The 15,847-nt window shown below is 42.3% G+C and overlaps 1 protein-coding gene and 1 long non-coding RNA gene across 5 annotated transcripts in view; one reads left to right on the top strand and one right to left on the bottom strand.

Annotated features, from left to right (window-relative positions):
• Positions 1–12,211, bottom strand: part of LRIG3 (leucine rich repeats and immunoglobulin like domains 3) — a 47,741-nt gene extending 35,530 nt beyond the window's left edge. For 2 of the 3 annotated variants that reach the window (XM_007127367.4, XM_007127366.4), the window contains exons 1-3: positions 11,696–12,163; positions 5,839–5,910; positions 5,567–5,641 (exon numbers count right to left, since the gene is read on the bottom strand). In XM_007127367.4, the coding sequence (XP_007127429.1) occupies positions 5,567–5,641; positions 5,839–5,910; positions 11,696–11,931 (383 nt within the window). In that variant the 5' untranslated portion in view covers positions 11,932–12,163. Of the gene's footprint in view, positions 1–5,566; positions 5,642–5,838; positions 5,911–11,695 lie in introns of all 3 variants that reach the window. The other variant, XM_007127365.2, reaches the window with a different exon arrangement.
• A 168-nt stretch (positions 12,212–12,379) lies between these two features.
• Positions 12,380–14,727, top strand: LOC114486483 (uncharacterized). Of its 2 annotated transcripts, none has more exons than XR_003680307.1 (3): positions 12,380–12,497; positions 13,103–13,167; positions 14,462–14,727. It is a non-coding gene; the product is annotated as an uncharacterized lncRNA (long non-coding RNA). The 2 variants fall into 2 exon arrangements; XR_003680308.1 differs by having other exon boundaries at positions 12,380–12,532.
• Positions 14,728–15,847: the final 1,120 nt, after the last annotated feature.

The following is a 15,847-nucleotide window of genomic DNA, read 5'->3' as shown; positions in this document are numbered from 1 at the left end:
GCGCCACATCTCAGGCAGACTCAGGTTCTAAAGCCCGTGGAGGGGGGAAGATCATCTATCATTGATACACCCTTGAAAAACCCTTCAAACACCAGCAAAGGTTTTTTATGCACACATGTGTTCTCTCTCTCTCTCTCTCTCTCTCCTTCAACGATTCCTGTAGGGCCAGTTTTTCCTCTGGTGGTGTTGTCATTGTTTTGTACTTTGAATTTTTAGTTCAGGACCTGATGAAGTAGTTCCCATGCACATCGGGCACAGGGGCTAGGAAATATATCTATCTCCGAAGACCAAAGTCATCCTCAGTTGTCTGAGATATACAAACTTCAAAAGGCAGATGGGAAAGGGGGCTTCTATTTCCTGCACACTTTCATTTCACACACACTACAGGGCATGTGCTCGCTGGGAAGAATGGTGAGCTAAATCCTTTTGCTACTTAAGTTACTTCTCTTGTGTTCTTCCTTTCTTTCTTTTAATTATTAGTATTGCTGTTGCCATAGTTTTTTATTTTGTTTATTACCAAGCATGCACAGCTGAACACAGGTTAAGACATAGGCAGGCATTTTCTCCACTGTAAATTTGTAGCCTCTTCTATAGACTAAGTCTCTAGGAGGAGATCTGTCTGGATAATGTTAAATGCATGTGGTTGTTCCATAAATATTCCTTAATTCAATTCATATACTAAATTAAGCACCGATTGTATGCCATATAACCTGCATTAAGTACTAGGGAAAATGAGAGTCAGCCCCAGAGGCCTCATAGTAGGGGAGAAGAATATGAACAAAGTCACCTCATGGCCATGTAACAGTTGGATATACAAGGCAAGATGGGCCTGGACAGGGCAGGGGAGGCTTACGGAGATGACCCCCAGCCCCAGGATGCTCCTCATGACTCCCTCCCTCACCTGCAGGCCCTAATTCAAGTGTCACATTCCCAGTGAGCCCCTCCCCTCGGCCCCATTTGAAACTGTAAACTGCTCCCCCTCTTCCACCACACATACTCCTATACCTCCTCTCTCCCTAGCACTTAGTTCCTTCTGATCACATCTCTCTTTTTTTTTTTTTTTTGGGCTGTGTCAGGTCTTTAGCTGCAGCACGCGGGATCTTCATTGCAGCGCACGGGCTCCAGAGTGCGTGGGCTCTGTAGTTTGCGGCATGCGTGCTCTACAGTTCCTCTCTCCCTAGCACTTAGTTCCTTCTGATCACATCTCTCTTTTTTTTTTTTTTTTTGGGCTGTGTCAGGTCTTTAGCTGCAGCACGCGGGATCTTCATTGCAGCGCACAGGCTCCTCTCTAGTTGTGGCGCACGGGCTCCAGAGTGCGTGGGCTCTGTAGTTTGCGGCATGCGGGCTCTACAGTTGAGGCGCACCGGCTTAGCTGCCCCGCGGCATGTGGGATCTTAGTTCCCCGAACAGATATCAAATCTGCGTCCCCTGCATTGGAAGGCGGATTCTTAACCACTGGACCACCGGAGAAGTCCCATCTCATTTCTTTTACTCTCCGTCTTTTTCCTTCCATGAGAAGATCAGCCCCACGAAGGCACGGATTTCTGTCTGTTTTGCTCACTGTTGAACTTTGGCCTTAGAATAGCACCGAACACATAGCAGGATTTGGTAAGTCTTCAAAAGGCAGCCTTCCTGACCATCCTAAAGGGCAGCCGACTGAGCTCTCCATCCCTTCGCCCTCCTTTCTTTTCCTTCACAGCCATTATCAAGAACTGAAGTTACCTTTTCTTTTAAAGTTTGTTTACTTATTTTTCTCTCACCCCTCACACGGATAGAAGCTTCACAGTAAGAGGGAGTTTTTTGTCTGCTTTGTTCATTGTGGTGTCCCCAGCACTCTAAACAGAACCCGCCACTGTTTGTTTCTTTGATAAATTTTCGTTGAATGAATGACCGTCATCCCCATGCCTGTGGCTCATGTCCACTGACCACTCAGCCTATGCCAGGCAGGTTTCACTATATTCTCTCTCCCAATCCTCACAACAACCTGATGAGGTGTGTGCTATTATTAGTCTCATTTTATACAGTAGGAAGCACAGACAGACTGTACCTTGCCGAAGGGCACAAACTACCAAAGAAAAGAGCCAGCTATTAATGGCAAGCCATCCAACTTGAGCTTTGCTTTTAATGACTGCTCTTCTACTGACTCGATGGAAGCTGCACTGTGGGACAACAGGGCTACCATCGCATCAGGTCTCCTGTGGTGGCTTCCTCATTATCTGGCCCCTCTAAGCCCCCTCCTCCCACTGCCAGGCCATTCTCCACACTAAAGCCAGAATGACATTTTCCAATAGCAAAACTAATCACCTCACTCTGCTTTAAATCACTTCAATGGCGCTGGAGCATACCTGTTGGGGTCCCACCGGCAAAAGTGATCAATATTTGTAATAACCTCTCTAGAAGGATGACACTGTCATCTCTGAAAAAATGACAGGTTATGAAGAAAAGGATGGACTTGGGAGAAATGCTCTACCTTCGAGATAACAATGAAAAAAGGCTTATCTGGTTATGACAAATTGGCCTCTTCAGTAATTCAGAAATATGTATGTAATATCTGATCAGAATCTCAAGTAGATGTCTTAAAATGGATTTACTTGGGCCCCACCCAAACACATTAATTCAGAATCTCTAGGAATGGGGTCAGGAAATCTACATTTTAACCAGTAATCTAGGTATCCCTTTGACATTCCTTCATGTAAACCTTTTCAAGTCTAAGATACGAGGCAAAGCACCTGCATGTTGGACGATACCATATAAACAATCAGTGTCAAGACAAGACATAAAATAGAGCTAGCTCTATTTTATGACCAATAAGACCTCTTGTTCAACAGTAACGTTACACAACTTATGGATTCAAACCTGCCCTAACTCAGGTCACAGGTTTCAAAAATGTCCAAAGTTGGGCAGCTCATGCAACATGCAAGAAGCCAGAACTATCACATCTGGTAAAATCAACTCGCTTATGCCAGGTCAACAGTTTTAGTATAAGATATGTTCATTCCAAAAATTATTCCACTTCTTCCCTTAAAATATACCATCCTGCCATGTGTGGCTAGGAAATTAAGAAAAATAAACACAAAACACAAACCATGTTTTGCCCACAGCGTGCCAGTTGACTTCTGAGCTACTGCCGTGTGGGATTCAAAGGAAAGCAAGTCTATTCAGGTCTTTTACCTCCTGAAAGTTCCCATGGTCAGAGATGAGCTTTGTTAATGGGGAAGTTGAATGCTCATCCAACCTTCATTCCAAGATGCTGGCACTGTACCAGGCTTCCCTGACGTTATCAGAACTGGTCCCTCAGTGAATTCATCTCTGGCCATGGGTGACAACTGACCCAATATTAGTTGTTGTCTCCTGCAGCTGAGAGAAGAGGAGGGTCTTACCAGGTACAGTCTTCCCTGCATCCAGGCCGTCCAGCTGGCAGGGGCCCTCGCCGCAAAGAGCAGCAATGGTATAAAAAAAAATCTTGACAGAAGTCAAATAGTCTTGCGAACTACTTGGAAAGACATGGGATTTAATTGTGGTGCTATAGCAAATTTCTAATCTGAGCCATGTTATGTGGTTTAACAATTTTTTTATTTTTGAAATTTCAGAAATGTATTTAAGTACTGACTTTTGGCCCTGGTTATTTTCAAGTGCTTCTATATAAACAAAAACAGTCTACCCTACACAAGACAGAAATTAACAGTGCTTTAGAAACAATGACTATGTATTATGAAATCCAAAGAAGCCTACAGAAGAAACAAAACATTTACAGAAAAGAACAGCCAGAGAAGTAAATTTTTCAAGATATTTCACAGATATAAAAACAATGTTTACTATGCACATGGAATTAGCAGGCCCGTGACATAAGTTACTCTTTGGAGAGTCTATGTGATGTAGGCAATAAAGAGGATATATCGTTATATAAGAGGAACAAAGCAATCCCTGGTTAGATGTACTACGACAAATTAAGGGGAAGAAAGTGAGATTATTCGAGTTCAGTAAAGTTTATTCAGCACTCACTAAAGTGAAACAAACAAAAATATGGAGAAGAGTTCAGATATTGAAGGTTTCTAGTTTTCTAATTACAAACTACAGCTTTAAAGTGTAAAAATCACTAGGTTATTTACTTCTGATCAAACTTTCTAACTTCCTTACAAGTTCTTACGCTTTCACCTCTATTCCATGCCAAAGAGAAGATTGTTTTCCTCATCCCACCCAGATTCCCAAACTCTACTGCAGACCCTCTCAGCCATGAATCATGCAGTGACCCTCAAGACCCCCTGAACATGCTGACAGTATCTGCCAATACACAGGACAAGGACAGCAGGGCAAGGAAGTGGCATTCCCTGGGATTTAAATAGGCCCCAGTGGTCAAATGAGAATAGCTAAAGATGTTAAAGAGGCCAAAAGTAGTATTCCATTCAGACTCCAAAATTTTAAGCAACTGGGAAAGCCAAAACAGGTATTAATGCTAGCATAAAAACCTTTTTTAAATTCAGTGTTTATTTGTCAAATACCAACTGCTTTTTCTTTTATTCCTTTCTGTTTCTGATCTTTGGAAAAACCACATCAGTATCAAATGTCACTTAGTTCTCATTCAAACAGAGGAAAGCAGACACAGCGGCTGTACCCGTGACTTAGCTGACCTGGGCCCTCAGTAAAAACAAACCTCTATAAATCACCAGATGTAAGCAATCGGGTAGTGATCACTGTAATTAATTGAACAGCTTTCCTGAAACTTATTGTACAATTTCAACCCTCCTAACACCTTCCCCAGATACAACTAATAATGGTGCTTTTTTTCTTAAGTTGTTTAAAGGAGGAAAACATTTTAAACTTCGGTGACTTAAATATATTTTTAAATTATTCAAGGTTAAGGTGGTAGACTATTTAATTTTAGAAATCAAACCATGCTCATCCTAAATGCTGTCTTTAAAGGTCAAAAGTTAAAATTATTCCAAAACATCTCCACTGCATGAATATAAACACGTGATCTGCCCCAATAATACACAAAATTTAACACAATTTTACTCTTATCTGAAAACTCAGAACTGCAAAATAACATGCAATATTTCTAACTTCAATGACCTACTGAATTTTAACTGTATCAAGTCGATATTATGATTTGATGTTTCTGGACCTTGATTTCCACTGCAGGCGCCGCACTTAAAAGAGGATAAAAGAGGATACCTCAATGCTTCATTACCAACTCCATTTCTCCTCCCCAAATGACTCCGATCATTCTCCACTAGGAACTATGTAATACCGAATCCACAGATCCCATGCCAACCATTGAGTGATACCAGAATTTAAGTCCTAGGCCACCATAATCAAATACATGTCCCTATGGGGTGAAGGCGGCTTCTCTGAGCCTTGAAGGCCACAGCAGCAATAACAGCATAGTGTAAGTGCTCTTGTTACAATGATACTTAAAATTTAGGAGCAAGAGAGAGGGGCTAGGAAGCAAGTCAACCAGTTTAAAGGAAGCTTATTTTGCTTGTAAGATCTGTACTCTAGCCCATATGGAACTGCTCCCCCCGGTCCCTGCAAACACACATTCAAAACCCTCCTAACGTTCACTTACAAGGAGAGAAGTGTAATATTTGCTGAGACTGGCCCTAGATTTGGAATGGTCTCCAATTCATTGTTGTTCAGTTTCCTATAAATGCCAAAAGAAAAAGAGAGAAGCAGATTATGCAATCTGTAATCGGTGAAAACTTCATAAAATTATTTAAAGATCCCTCCCAAGTTAAAAGTTTTAAATAATTCACTGTAACCCAAACGTTCTTTACAATTAAATACTATGATGGGTAGTACATTTGATTCAAACCTCAAGCAGAAAATAGCTGAACTCACACTTCTCGAAGGCTGTGAAGGTGGCTCATGGAACTTGCCTTGATGAAAGACAATCTGTTGTGACTTAAGTCCCTATGAAAATACAAAAATAAAATTATAAGCAGTTTCCAAAAATCACTAATAATGCTTAATGATGTGCGAGACAGAGTGGATTTATGAACTCCTCTCAACACTAGCGACAGCATAAGAAATAATTGGTCCATCCTGTCCATAAACGAGAGGGCAAACTCCAAAATACAAACTCTTGAGGACAGAGTTAGTTCAGGAGGCTGGCAGATTCAGATGCTCCAAGCCCACAAATGTTTTAGGAGACGGTTTTTGGTCCAGGGTGAACAGATCTTTTGTGAACTGGTTGTTTTGCTTCACCCTCCCCATCCACTACCAACTCCTCACTTCCAACTTGATATGATGAAGTCATAGCTTATGAAAAGTGGCTAATTAGGTTGCTGAAACTAAAACCCCTAAAGAAACCTTTTTATTATCACAAAACTAAGCATCAGAGTCCTTATTACAGTCAAACGAAGTAGAAATTCCTTTTCCTACATATTTGTTTCCCTGGGTTAAGGCACCAAATTATTTGAAGTATTGCTGTGTGTGTGTGTGTGTGTGTGTGTGTGTGTGTGTGTGTGTGTGTGTGGAGCAAACAGGAAGTGTGGTTTGTGGTTTTGTTGTGTGTGTGTGTGTGTGTGTGTGTGTGGAGCAAACAGGAAACAACCCAAACTCTCTGCTTTCCTGAATTCTCCAAATCTCAATATCTCAATATAATGTATAATTTAAACCACATCAACCACCCAACAAAGTTAAGTAGACTGTTCAGAAATCCGTGCTCAGATTTCTTTTCAATTATTAAAATAAACCTGCCTTTAACTCAGAGACTCAATATAACTTAGTAACCATTTCCATAGGACATCAACCAAACTCCTACGTATGCGGTATTCTAGGCTAGGACGTCAGCTCAGCATTGAGGATGAAAATGTGAAACAAAATCCGGCAAAAACTTGGTTATATTGGTCAATAAACTGACTAAGTGCCTTCAAACTGGTCTAAGGAAAATGAAATGGCTGAACAGCTACTGAAAACCAGGCTGCCAAACAGGATGGCTGAAAGCTCTCCCACTGAAAGAGGCATACCCACCCTTCCTAGATTAATTCCTTCAGTGTTTAAAAGTGAAGATTTTTTAATAACCGAAGTTAGAGATAACCAGACTTGATTGGAGAAAAGCAGGAACCATTTGCTATATATCAATACATAAGTATGCCTCCCGCAACAACAAAAAAAAGGCAGAGAAATCACATCCAGAGAAGTGCAGTGTTACTTTATGCACATCCATTAGGGTAACAATTAGAAATCAGAGATCCTTTCAGTCTTTGAATTTTTGTTTTGACAATAAACCTGGATTTCTCTATTTCACCTAAAAGGAAAAAAAAATTTTTGCAAAAGGTTTTATTTGAAACATGTTTGCCTAAAGACCTACCAGACAGTAACAGACATGAGCAGATTTGTTCCGGTAGAGTTATAACATGAAAAAAAATCTGGCACAGTCTTTAAACTATAAAAATCCTGCAATTACAACCACTGCTGTGCATGCTCCCCACGCTGGAACCAGACACTTTCCCTCACGGCCCAGCTCACATCCATCTGGAGTTCATCAAGGAAACCATAGGCCCCACGGCTCACGTTAGGATTCAGACAAAACCTGTGTGCTTTTAGCACCCCAGACAGTCACAGATTTCCCACAGGCTTTAAAAAACAACCGTGGAAAAGAGGGCTTCACCTGGGAGGTAGCCTGAATCAACAGAAAGGCTCATTTGGACCCACTCAACTAAAGAACGTTGCACTAAGCCTACAACTGCATCCCCTATTGTTTCAAGTGTTCAGTGGAAAGGGGGCACCCATCTGGCATTTCCAGCTCACAAAGGTGATTTTCTTTTTGATTAGAAAAAAACAAAAATTCCACTTTTCGTTTCATTTTAAGGATTATTTCTCAGGGCAATCCCGTGAGGAAAAAAAAATAAAATAAAAAGATTGCGTGCTTTAACTTTTTTTTTTTTCTGACCTGTAACAGGATGAAATCTCCAACAAAAGACCTGTAAAATGAGAAACTGTGCTTTCAGAGAACAGGGCACATGCTGGGGACCCCTCACTTCTGATCCAGAAGCAGGAGCTGGCAACCTTAAATATTTCAGTTATTGTGACACACTTCCATTCCAGAGCTGTGTGTACTATTAAAACCACATTATATGGGGGAGAAAAAAAAAAAAAACATCCCTGAAGTGACTTTTACTGCTAAATACTTAAAGCCATGAAACTTTTAATGCACTTAAATTTAGATTTAATACAGTTTATGTTTCAGAAATGATTATAAAGGATGCCACATTTTCCTAAATCTCCTTGTATTGTTTTTTATGGCTAGACCATTAAAAACAAATTCAACTTGTACGTCGATGTTTTCTTAAACCCCATTACATTCAATAAGGAAGGCAGATTCTTTGTTTTGAGAATTCCAGTGATGAACAACTTCCCCAGAAACCTTTCCTAAAAAACTTTTTGTAATGAGGTTAATAAATGGGAAAGGTGGCGAGGCAGGGAGGTGTGAAGTATTTACCCAAAACTCAGCGGGCCAAACACTTGCAAACCAAACTGTACACAATAGAGAGAAGTCTCTTTTCCTGCATATTTAGCAAGCGAATGAATATATATGGAAAATAATTAATATACAACATTTGGTTCCAGATCTCCTTTTCTTCCTTTTAGCATTTGGAAATCTGACTTCCAAGTCAAATTTTAAAATGCAAATCCAGCACAGCTTCTTAATCAATCCCACTGGGGCCTGCAGAGCTGCTAATTCAGCAGAAATCTGGAAAGCTGAAAAACAAAAAGCCAAGCTGTAGCTGTTTTAAGACACTGATCCAAAGTGACTCATAAATCAGCCTGCTATGTTCAAGTTTTAGTCTGGAAAATATAGAAAAACAGCTGTGAAAACCATAAGGACTAATACCTCTAACCCAAGCCCCAATTTTGGTACGAACCAGAGGATTTATAACAGGCAGACACTAAAGAAGCCACACCAGCGGAAAGGACCTTTCAGACTTTTTTTTGCCTGAGCCCAGCTAACTCAAAGCTTTCTATGTGAGAAGACAAACAGTTCTGAAATTCCATTGAGATTTTAATAATACTTGAAACTCTTCTTGATAATTGGGCAACTTTTCCCTCTTTTGGCTAAGTAAACATATTCTAACTAGCCCTCCTCTTTGGGTCCCCAACTCTTTGTAAGCACACACTCCAGATGTAAACTCAAGTCTGCTTTTAAAGGCAGTTGTAAGGAACGCTGCAAATAGTGACTGTTTTAAGAGCCACTTTCATTAAAGGATTAAAAGTTCCTTTTTGAAAAGAGAACTAACTACAATATGACTATTTTATAGCTCAAACAATTCAACTTTTCACACATGGGATTCCTATGGCCGTAAATTACAACTGAATAAACTGGAAAAAAAATACATACACACGTACATTAAATAGATTAAGTTTTTAACTTACCAATTCAACAAATGAAACAAAAGCTAGACACCAAACTTTTTCTGAAGAGTGCTCTCATGAAGTATTCCTAAGGAGAACTTTTACTTTCTTAATTACCTGAGGAAAAGGAAGTTAAGATATGGGGAAGAACAGTATGCATTTTTCTACTTATCTCTGAACTCTGGGAACAGTCTACTTAAAAGTTTTTCAAATTATGTAAAATTTAAGAAGCAGCTATCTTATGCCTCCTGCTCCAAATACCAAGTTAAAGAGAAGTTAAAGCTCAATTCCACGTATTTTCCTGCTCCTTTCAAAGGTGGAGAAAGGAGACCTCTAGAGCTTCAGGCACAAACAAAAGAAACATTTACAATAAAGAATCTGGACCACATGGTTTGGTGACAACTACAAAGTCACACAAGTACAAGAATGACAGAGCTGTCCAATGAGTGATCACAGCAGGGTTTCTGACAACAGGCGTAGTGCTTATTTGTACAAGTGGAACTTATTTTCGCATACATTTAAGGAATGTGGACTTGTATTAAGACAATTTACTGCTGGCGGAAATGTAATTAAAGATTGTGCTAACCAAATAAACTGTAATTTGTTTTTAGTGTGCCACCAAATTATCTGCAAAACAAAATCCTAATTAGGTCAGCTACTTTTAAGACAATGTTTGAATAGGTATCAAACCCCTTTTGGTTTAACTCAACTTCTAATCAAGAGCAATACAGTTTTTTTTTTTAAGACATCCAATTTTTAAAAGAGACATTCACACACAAAAATATACTGCACACTGGCATGATCCGATAGGCCACTTAACATTGAGAAACTACTGAATATAAGTTAGATCTGGTGAATGATTCGAGCATTTCTAAACACACCCCAGGAAGCACTGTATTCTTTCTCTTTCTCATCCCTCTATTATTCATACGTGTTCACCTCCAGTCATTCAAACGTTCAGTTCCATATGATGTCAATAGAGCCATTCACGTCTCATGAATAAGGCAACATGACCTCCACAAGAGTCAATTGAACAGAATTAGCCACAACTAATTGAAAGTCTTCCTGCTTTAGGTTAAAGCCCTTATCTCCTTCTTCAATTGTAATAAAAACTACTAAACAAGACATCCCGTGATAAGAGATTACATATCAATCTAAAACTCTCTACTTCCACTTTTTTAATTAAACTGAGGCATATTAACACAAAGAATATGCTTTTGATGGTCCACAATTCTACAATTCACATATAAAAGACTTTGAGGAGCACAGTGATTAAAAAACACAATTTCTTAAACTACCTGACCAAACTTCCTACCACTATTATTCGGATGTTAGGACAGTCGACTAGAGTTGTTTCCAGAGTTTCACATTTCCACTGCAATTCTGCTACGGCCAAATCTAAGGATTAAGGATGGACTGCACTTTTGTTACTTTAACAGGATAGCTACTTTGAAAAAAAAAAGAAACACAAGTTTTGACTGTTTACATTTTGCACCAATCTTCCAATTTTAACAAAACGAGAGTGGGAGAGATTGGAACGAAACTACATTTTCTTCCTCGTTCTGGCAGTTGGCAGTGATTTCAGGTTTTCGGACTTCACAACTAGCATCCAAAAACTTGCATAACAGCACCCAGCGCTCTCTCCTAAACCTTCTGGAACTGCTGAAGAAGCTACAGAAATCACGCTCTCGGTTCTGAAACAACTCTAGTTCCTTCCTTTCCTTATCCATTGATCACTCTTGCCAACTTCTTACAGTTTGGTCGAAGAGGGTAATTTACGCGAAATTAAGCCCAGGGTAAAGAACAACAAAAGGATGTCCACCACAGCTTGGACAGTGACCGAACTCTGCAGAGGGGGCTTCCCAAAAGAAAGGAGCGCGTTCGATTACTAGTTGGGAACGCGAAAAGTGGCGTGAACCTGTTAGAAACTACTGAGCCGCGGGATCATCCTCTCAAAGTGAGAACTGCGAACTCAGGGCGGCAGCAGGTTGCCAACTCTCCCGCCCCGGCCTGGCAGGGCGCGTATCTGAGCCCCCTTGGCGAGCTCCAGGCGCAGGACGTCGATTCTGCCCCTGGGAGTTGCCAGCGGCTGCATCCCCTGGCCCACCTGCGGCCGGGTGGGGCGCTCTCAGGGCCCACCTGCGCGGCCCGCCAGGCGCTGGGGGATGGAGGGAGACTGAGGCCCGGTCGGCTCCTTTTCCATCTCCGCGGAGGGCCGCTGGAGGCCTGGGCCAAGAGGAGGTGCCCTGGAAAAAGCTGCTGCGCGCCGAGCATCCTGGCCCCTCGCCCGCAGTCCCGAATCTCGAGTGGCTCCCCCTCCGCCCTCGGGAAGAATACTTACAGCCGAGCGACCCAGGGCGGGAGCGGCTCGGGCAGACGCGACAGCCGCTGGCGACTGCAGTCCAGGAGGTCCCCGAGGCAGCGGCACGGAACGGGGCACCGGTGTTCTGCGCCGACCCCAGAAGGCGGCCCCAGGGCCCCGCGGCCGCCGCCCTCGGCCGGGCCCGCGCATCCCAGCACGGCGCACAGGAGCAATCCCAGAGCCGCCGCGGGCGCGCGGAGCCTCGGCGCGCCCATCGCGGTCCTGCAGTCTCTCGCTCTGACCCGGGCTCGCGCCGGCGCGCGCTCGGAGCCCGGCACCAACTTCCAGTCGGGAGTGTACGCCCGCGCTCGGGGCCGTGTGCGCGCGCCCTCCTCTAACGCTCCCAGGTAAACCCCTTTCTTTTAGTCCTGGGAGTAAAGCTCTTTCATGCCCCGGGGAAGCGATAGGGAAACCGAAAAGAACGGCCAGCTGCGGCAGAGTTGCAGTGGGAGCAGCGTCCGCGCGCCAAGGCCTCCCCTCGCCCGCAAAAGAAACTTTTTCGCCTCCTCCCCGCGGCGGAGCGCCAAGTCCCCGCGCTGCGGAGCCGAAGGGCGGGGCTACCAAGGCCCGCGCGAGCCCATTGGCCTGCCGGGCGCTTCGCCCCCGTGGCCACGTGACAATAACAAGGCTCCCGCCCCGGGTCGGAGCGCTGAGAAAGCGGAGCTGAGATTGTAGGAAATTCCGAGTTACATTTTCCAGCCTCTCGGGCCAGAAGTCTCCACTACGTCCTGGGAAACATATATCAAATGGAGTTGAAGAGAAAAAGGGAGTGAGCAACCAAGTGAGCAAATATTAGGCCAGCTCTCGGAGTTGGAGGTATTTGGGGGCACTTCAGGGGAGTAAAGTTAGTTCTGTTATTAGGAAACCTTGCATTCCAAATTTTAAAATAAGTATAAATTATCCTACTATTCACAGAGGAAACAATGGTTTAAATAAAAATAGTTGTTTTTTTTTTAACATTAACACTGGTCGCGTTTTTTCCGTATGTCAGCTCCAAAAGTAAAAAGAGTAATAAAATGAAAAAGTCATGGTATTGGAAATGGTATATTGAGTTACAAATAGCCAGCGTTAGTGCATTGGATAGAGCTGGGGGGAAATTATGGGAAATGACCTTCTAATATACCGCGATGACAATCATATAGATCGCACGCAATAGGTAAAAATAATAAAAGTAGTCACCATAATATTTCAAAGCCAAATGAAAACAAGGACCTTGCGGGAAAAGTTAATATATGCACCATGGTCCACCTGTGCCTTGAGTGATGACAAATCCTGATTGAGAGTGCTACCAGGCTGGAGGTAGTACTTGCTGGATCCCTCCGCCAGGGGAGGATTCAGGCCTACAGGACCTGCCAATGAAGTCTGTGCCTTGACTTACTCTTGCAGGTGACTGAGGCCACAGGAAATGATGGAGACCTCAGAGATCATCTGGGAACACCCTCCTCCTCTGGGTGAGGAGCTACACTTGTTTGTGGCAAAAACTGAAAACTTATTTTTATACTTTCACCTCTACACATTGTTTCTTGCATGTTGTCTGCCAAAGCATGCTTTGGGCTGCTTAAACTGCTCATTATTGAGGAGTGGAGATCGGTTGGAGAGTTGGGACTTTAACTCCAACTCATGCCCATTGATCTCCACTGTGGCAAATTACCTGTATGAACACACCATTCACGAGGGCAGGAAAAGACTCAACTGTGGAGTTGATATGATACCCCATCCTCTCCTTTCCAGCTACTGTTAACATGCACCCCACCGCCTTTTTTTTTGATGATGTACAATTAGAAAATATTTATAATGAGGGTACTTCAGTTTTGAGTTATTATTTTGCCTGCTTGAGAGTGTCAAGGCACACCCCAGTCATGGTATGGATTCTCCAGCCCAGTCTCTCTCACCTATTTCATATAAGGAAAATCAGGCTTAGTGCGTTGGAGTTTTTAAAAAGAAGAGAGATGCCGTTATACACGTGCCATTAGGTGTAGGCATGGTGCCACGAGTATGGTGGCCTGCTCATTGATGTGTCACGCATGTGACAGATAATCAGAAATTGGGTACCATTTGGGGGGGTTGGCTCATTTTCTTTCCCCATTCTATATGCTCCTTATATTATTTCATCTTCTTTTGTGAATTCCATTTACATCCATATTCTGATATTTACCACATCTATATTTCTAGCCCAGATCTTTCTCCTAAACTCTAGACCCATGTATTTCAACCACCTGTAGGTTGTCTCAAATTGAATGTTCAAATGTAACAACATATCTAGAATTAAATTTCACCACCCCTGAAACCTACTCCTTTTCCTCCTGAGTTCACTATCTCAAGGAATGATACCTGCCTCCATTCAGATGACTACTGCCCCAGAAGCCTAATTCACATTTCCTCATTCTCACCACCACCTCTACAATCAATCAATTAGCAAGTCCTAATGAAGCTAGCAACTAAATATATCTCCTATCTCTATAGACATTATGCAAACTCAGCCCCCTATCAGCTTCTTGGCTTGGATTACTGACACAGCCTCTTTCCTGTCTGGCATTCCAGTCCTTTCTCCACAGTGCAGTCAAGTGATATCCCAGAAGCTCAAATCTGCTTCTGTGTCTCAACTGCCTAATTCCTTTCTCGGGCTCCCATTGTCCTCAAAGTAAAGCTTAAATTCTTTAGAGTGACTTATGCAGCATTTTTGTGTGCTTGGCCTCTACTTACCTCTTTAACTCATTTTATTTGCTCATCTCTCTTTTACTCCAGGACCTATCTGCAGTTCTCTTCCCATGCTGTGCCCTTTGCCTTTGGCCTTCCTTCACATGCTGGTCCCTGCGTCCAGATCACTCTCGGCCCCTCTTTTGTCTGATTGGTTGGCCCTTCGACTTACGCATCGCTCTTTTGGAGAAGGTTTCCCTGAGTCCTGTTTTAGCTATCCCTCGAATGCACTCCTGGCATATCCGGTGTTCACTGGAATGTAATTGGCCATTTTCACTCTAGTACTTCCTAAATAATGCTTAATGTGCGATAATGACTTTCCATATAACCATGTATCCTATATATCCTTTATGGGTTTTACCAGTTACGTGATGTTGATTAAGTTACTTAAATTTTCAGTACCTTAGTTTCTTCATCTGTAAGTTGGGAATACAATAAACACTCTCTTATCTGATTTCCAATTATCAGTTTACTGGATTAGCTGTTATTCTCTGTTCCCTCTCTAAGACTTATGGACTCATACCTAAGACTAGCTGAAATCTAGTGGCTACCGGCCCCTCCCCAGTACTCTCTTTGCACGTTTGCTCCTATATCCACTGTAGTTCCAGACTTGTTTATATCTATAATTACACAATTGACTATTGCATCTACCAGAAGTAACTTCATTTCTATGATAATGAATTTGAAGCTTGGGAAAGATTCTTTACAGGTAATCACTAGCATGCAATGCTATCAGATTAGATTTGGGTGAGGCAATTGTAAAAACTGGGGAGAGATTAGAAGTCTAGATTTCTTCACACACCTTGCTTTGCAAGCATCTTTAAGTTCTTGTTCTACTTTAAAGTCATCATAATTGGGAATCAGTTAGCAGAGGATGTTTTATGGGTGTGGCTTGTGCTTACTCAGAACTTCACATAGTTTTTGAGAAAGCAAACTATGATGATACAGAAAGTCATTGTCACACATTAAATATAGCTATTCTCCATCTCAGTATATCCTGAACCATTCAGTCAATAGAAAGACGAACTAGTCCAACATGGGAACTTTAAATCAATGTAATATTTTCACAGATTTTCCAAACCCTTCACAAACTACAGGGTAGAACCTCCATGGCATGTCTCCCTGAGCAGGTGAGGACTGAATGTCTTTGAGGTCTCTCACAGCCCTGTGCAGTTTCTTTTAGTACCTAAACAATAGGGATGAAGGCACAGTGCCAGGAAAGATGGTCTGTATTAGAGGGAAAAAAGGAACATACAATTTTGTTTATCTCCCCAAATTTATCGGTGACTAACAGTGACCCCCAAAACAGCCTTAATGTGTCACTGAATTCTCTGATCCTCTCATGGTGTAGTTATTCTGTAGTTATTCAGAATAACTACATACGCGCGCGCGCACACACACACACACACACGGTGCAGTAGTATCAAATGGCAA

The sequence above is a fragment of the Physeter macrocephalus genome, chromosome 6, assembly GCF_002837175.3.
Source record: "Physeter macrocephalus isolate SW-GA chromosome 6, ASM283717v5, whole genome shotgun sequence".
NCBI lineage: Eukaryota > Metazoa > Chordata > Mammalia > Artiodactyla > Physeteridae > Physeter > Physeter macrocephalus.
This window is presented reverse-complemented; position numbering and strand designations above follow the sequence as displayed.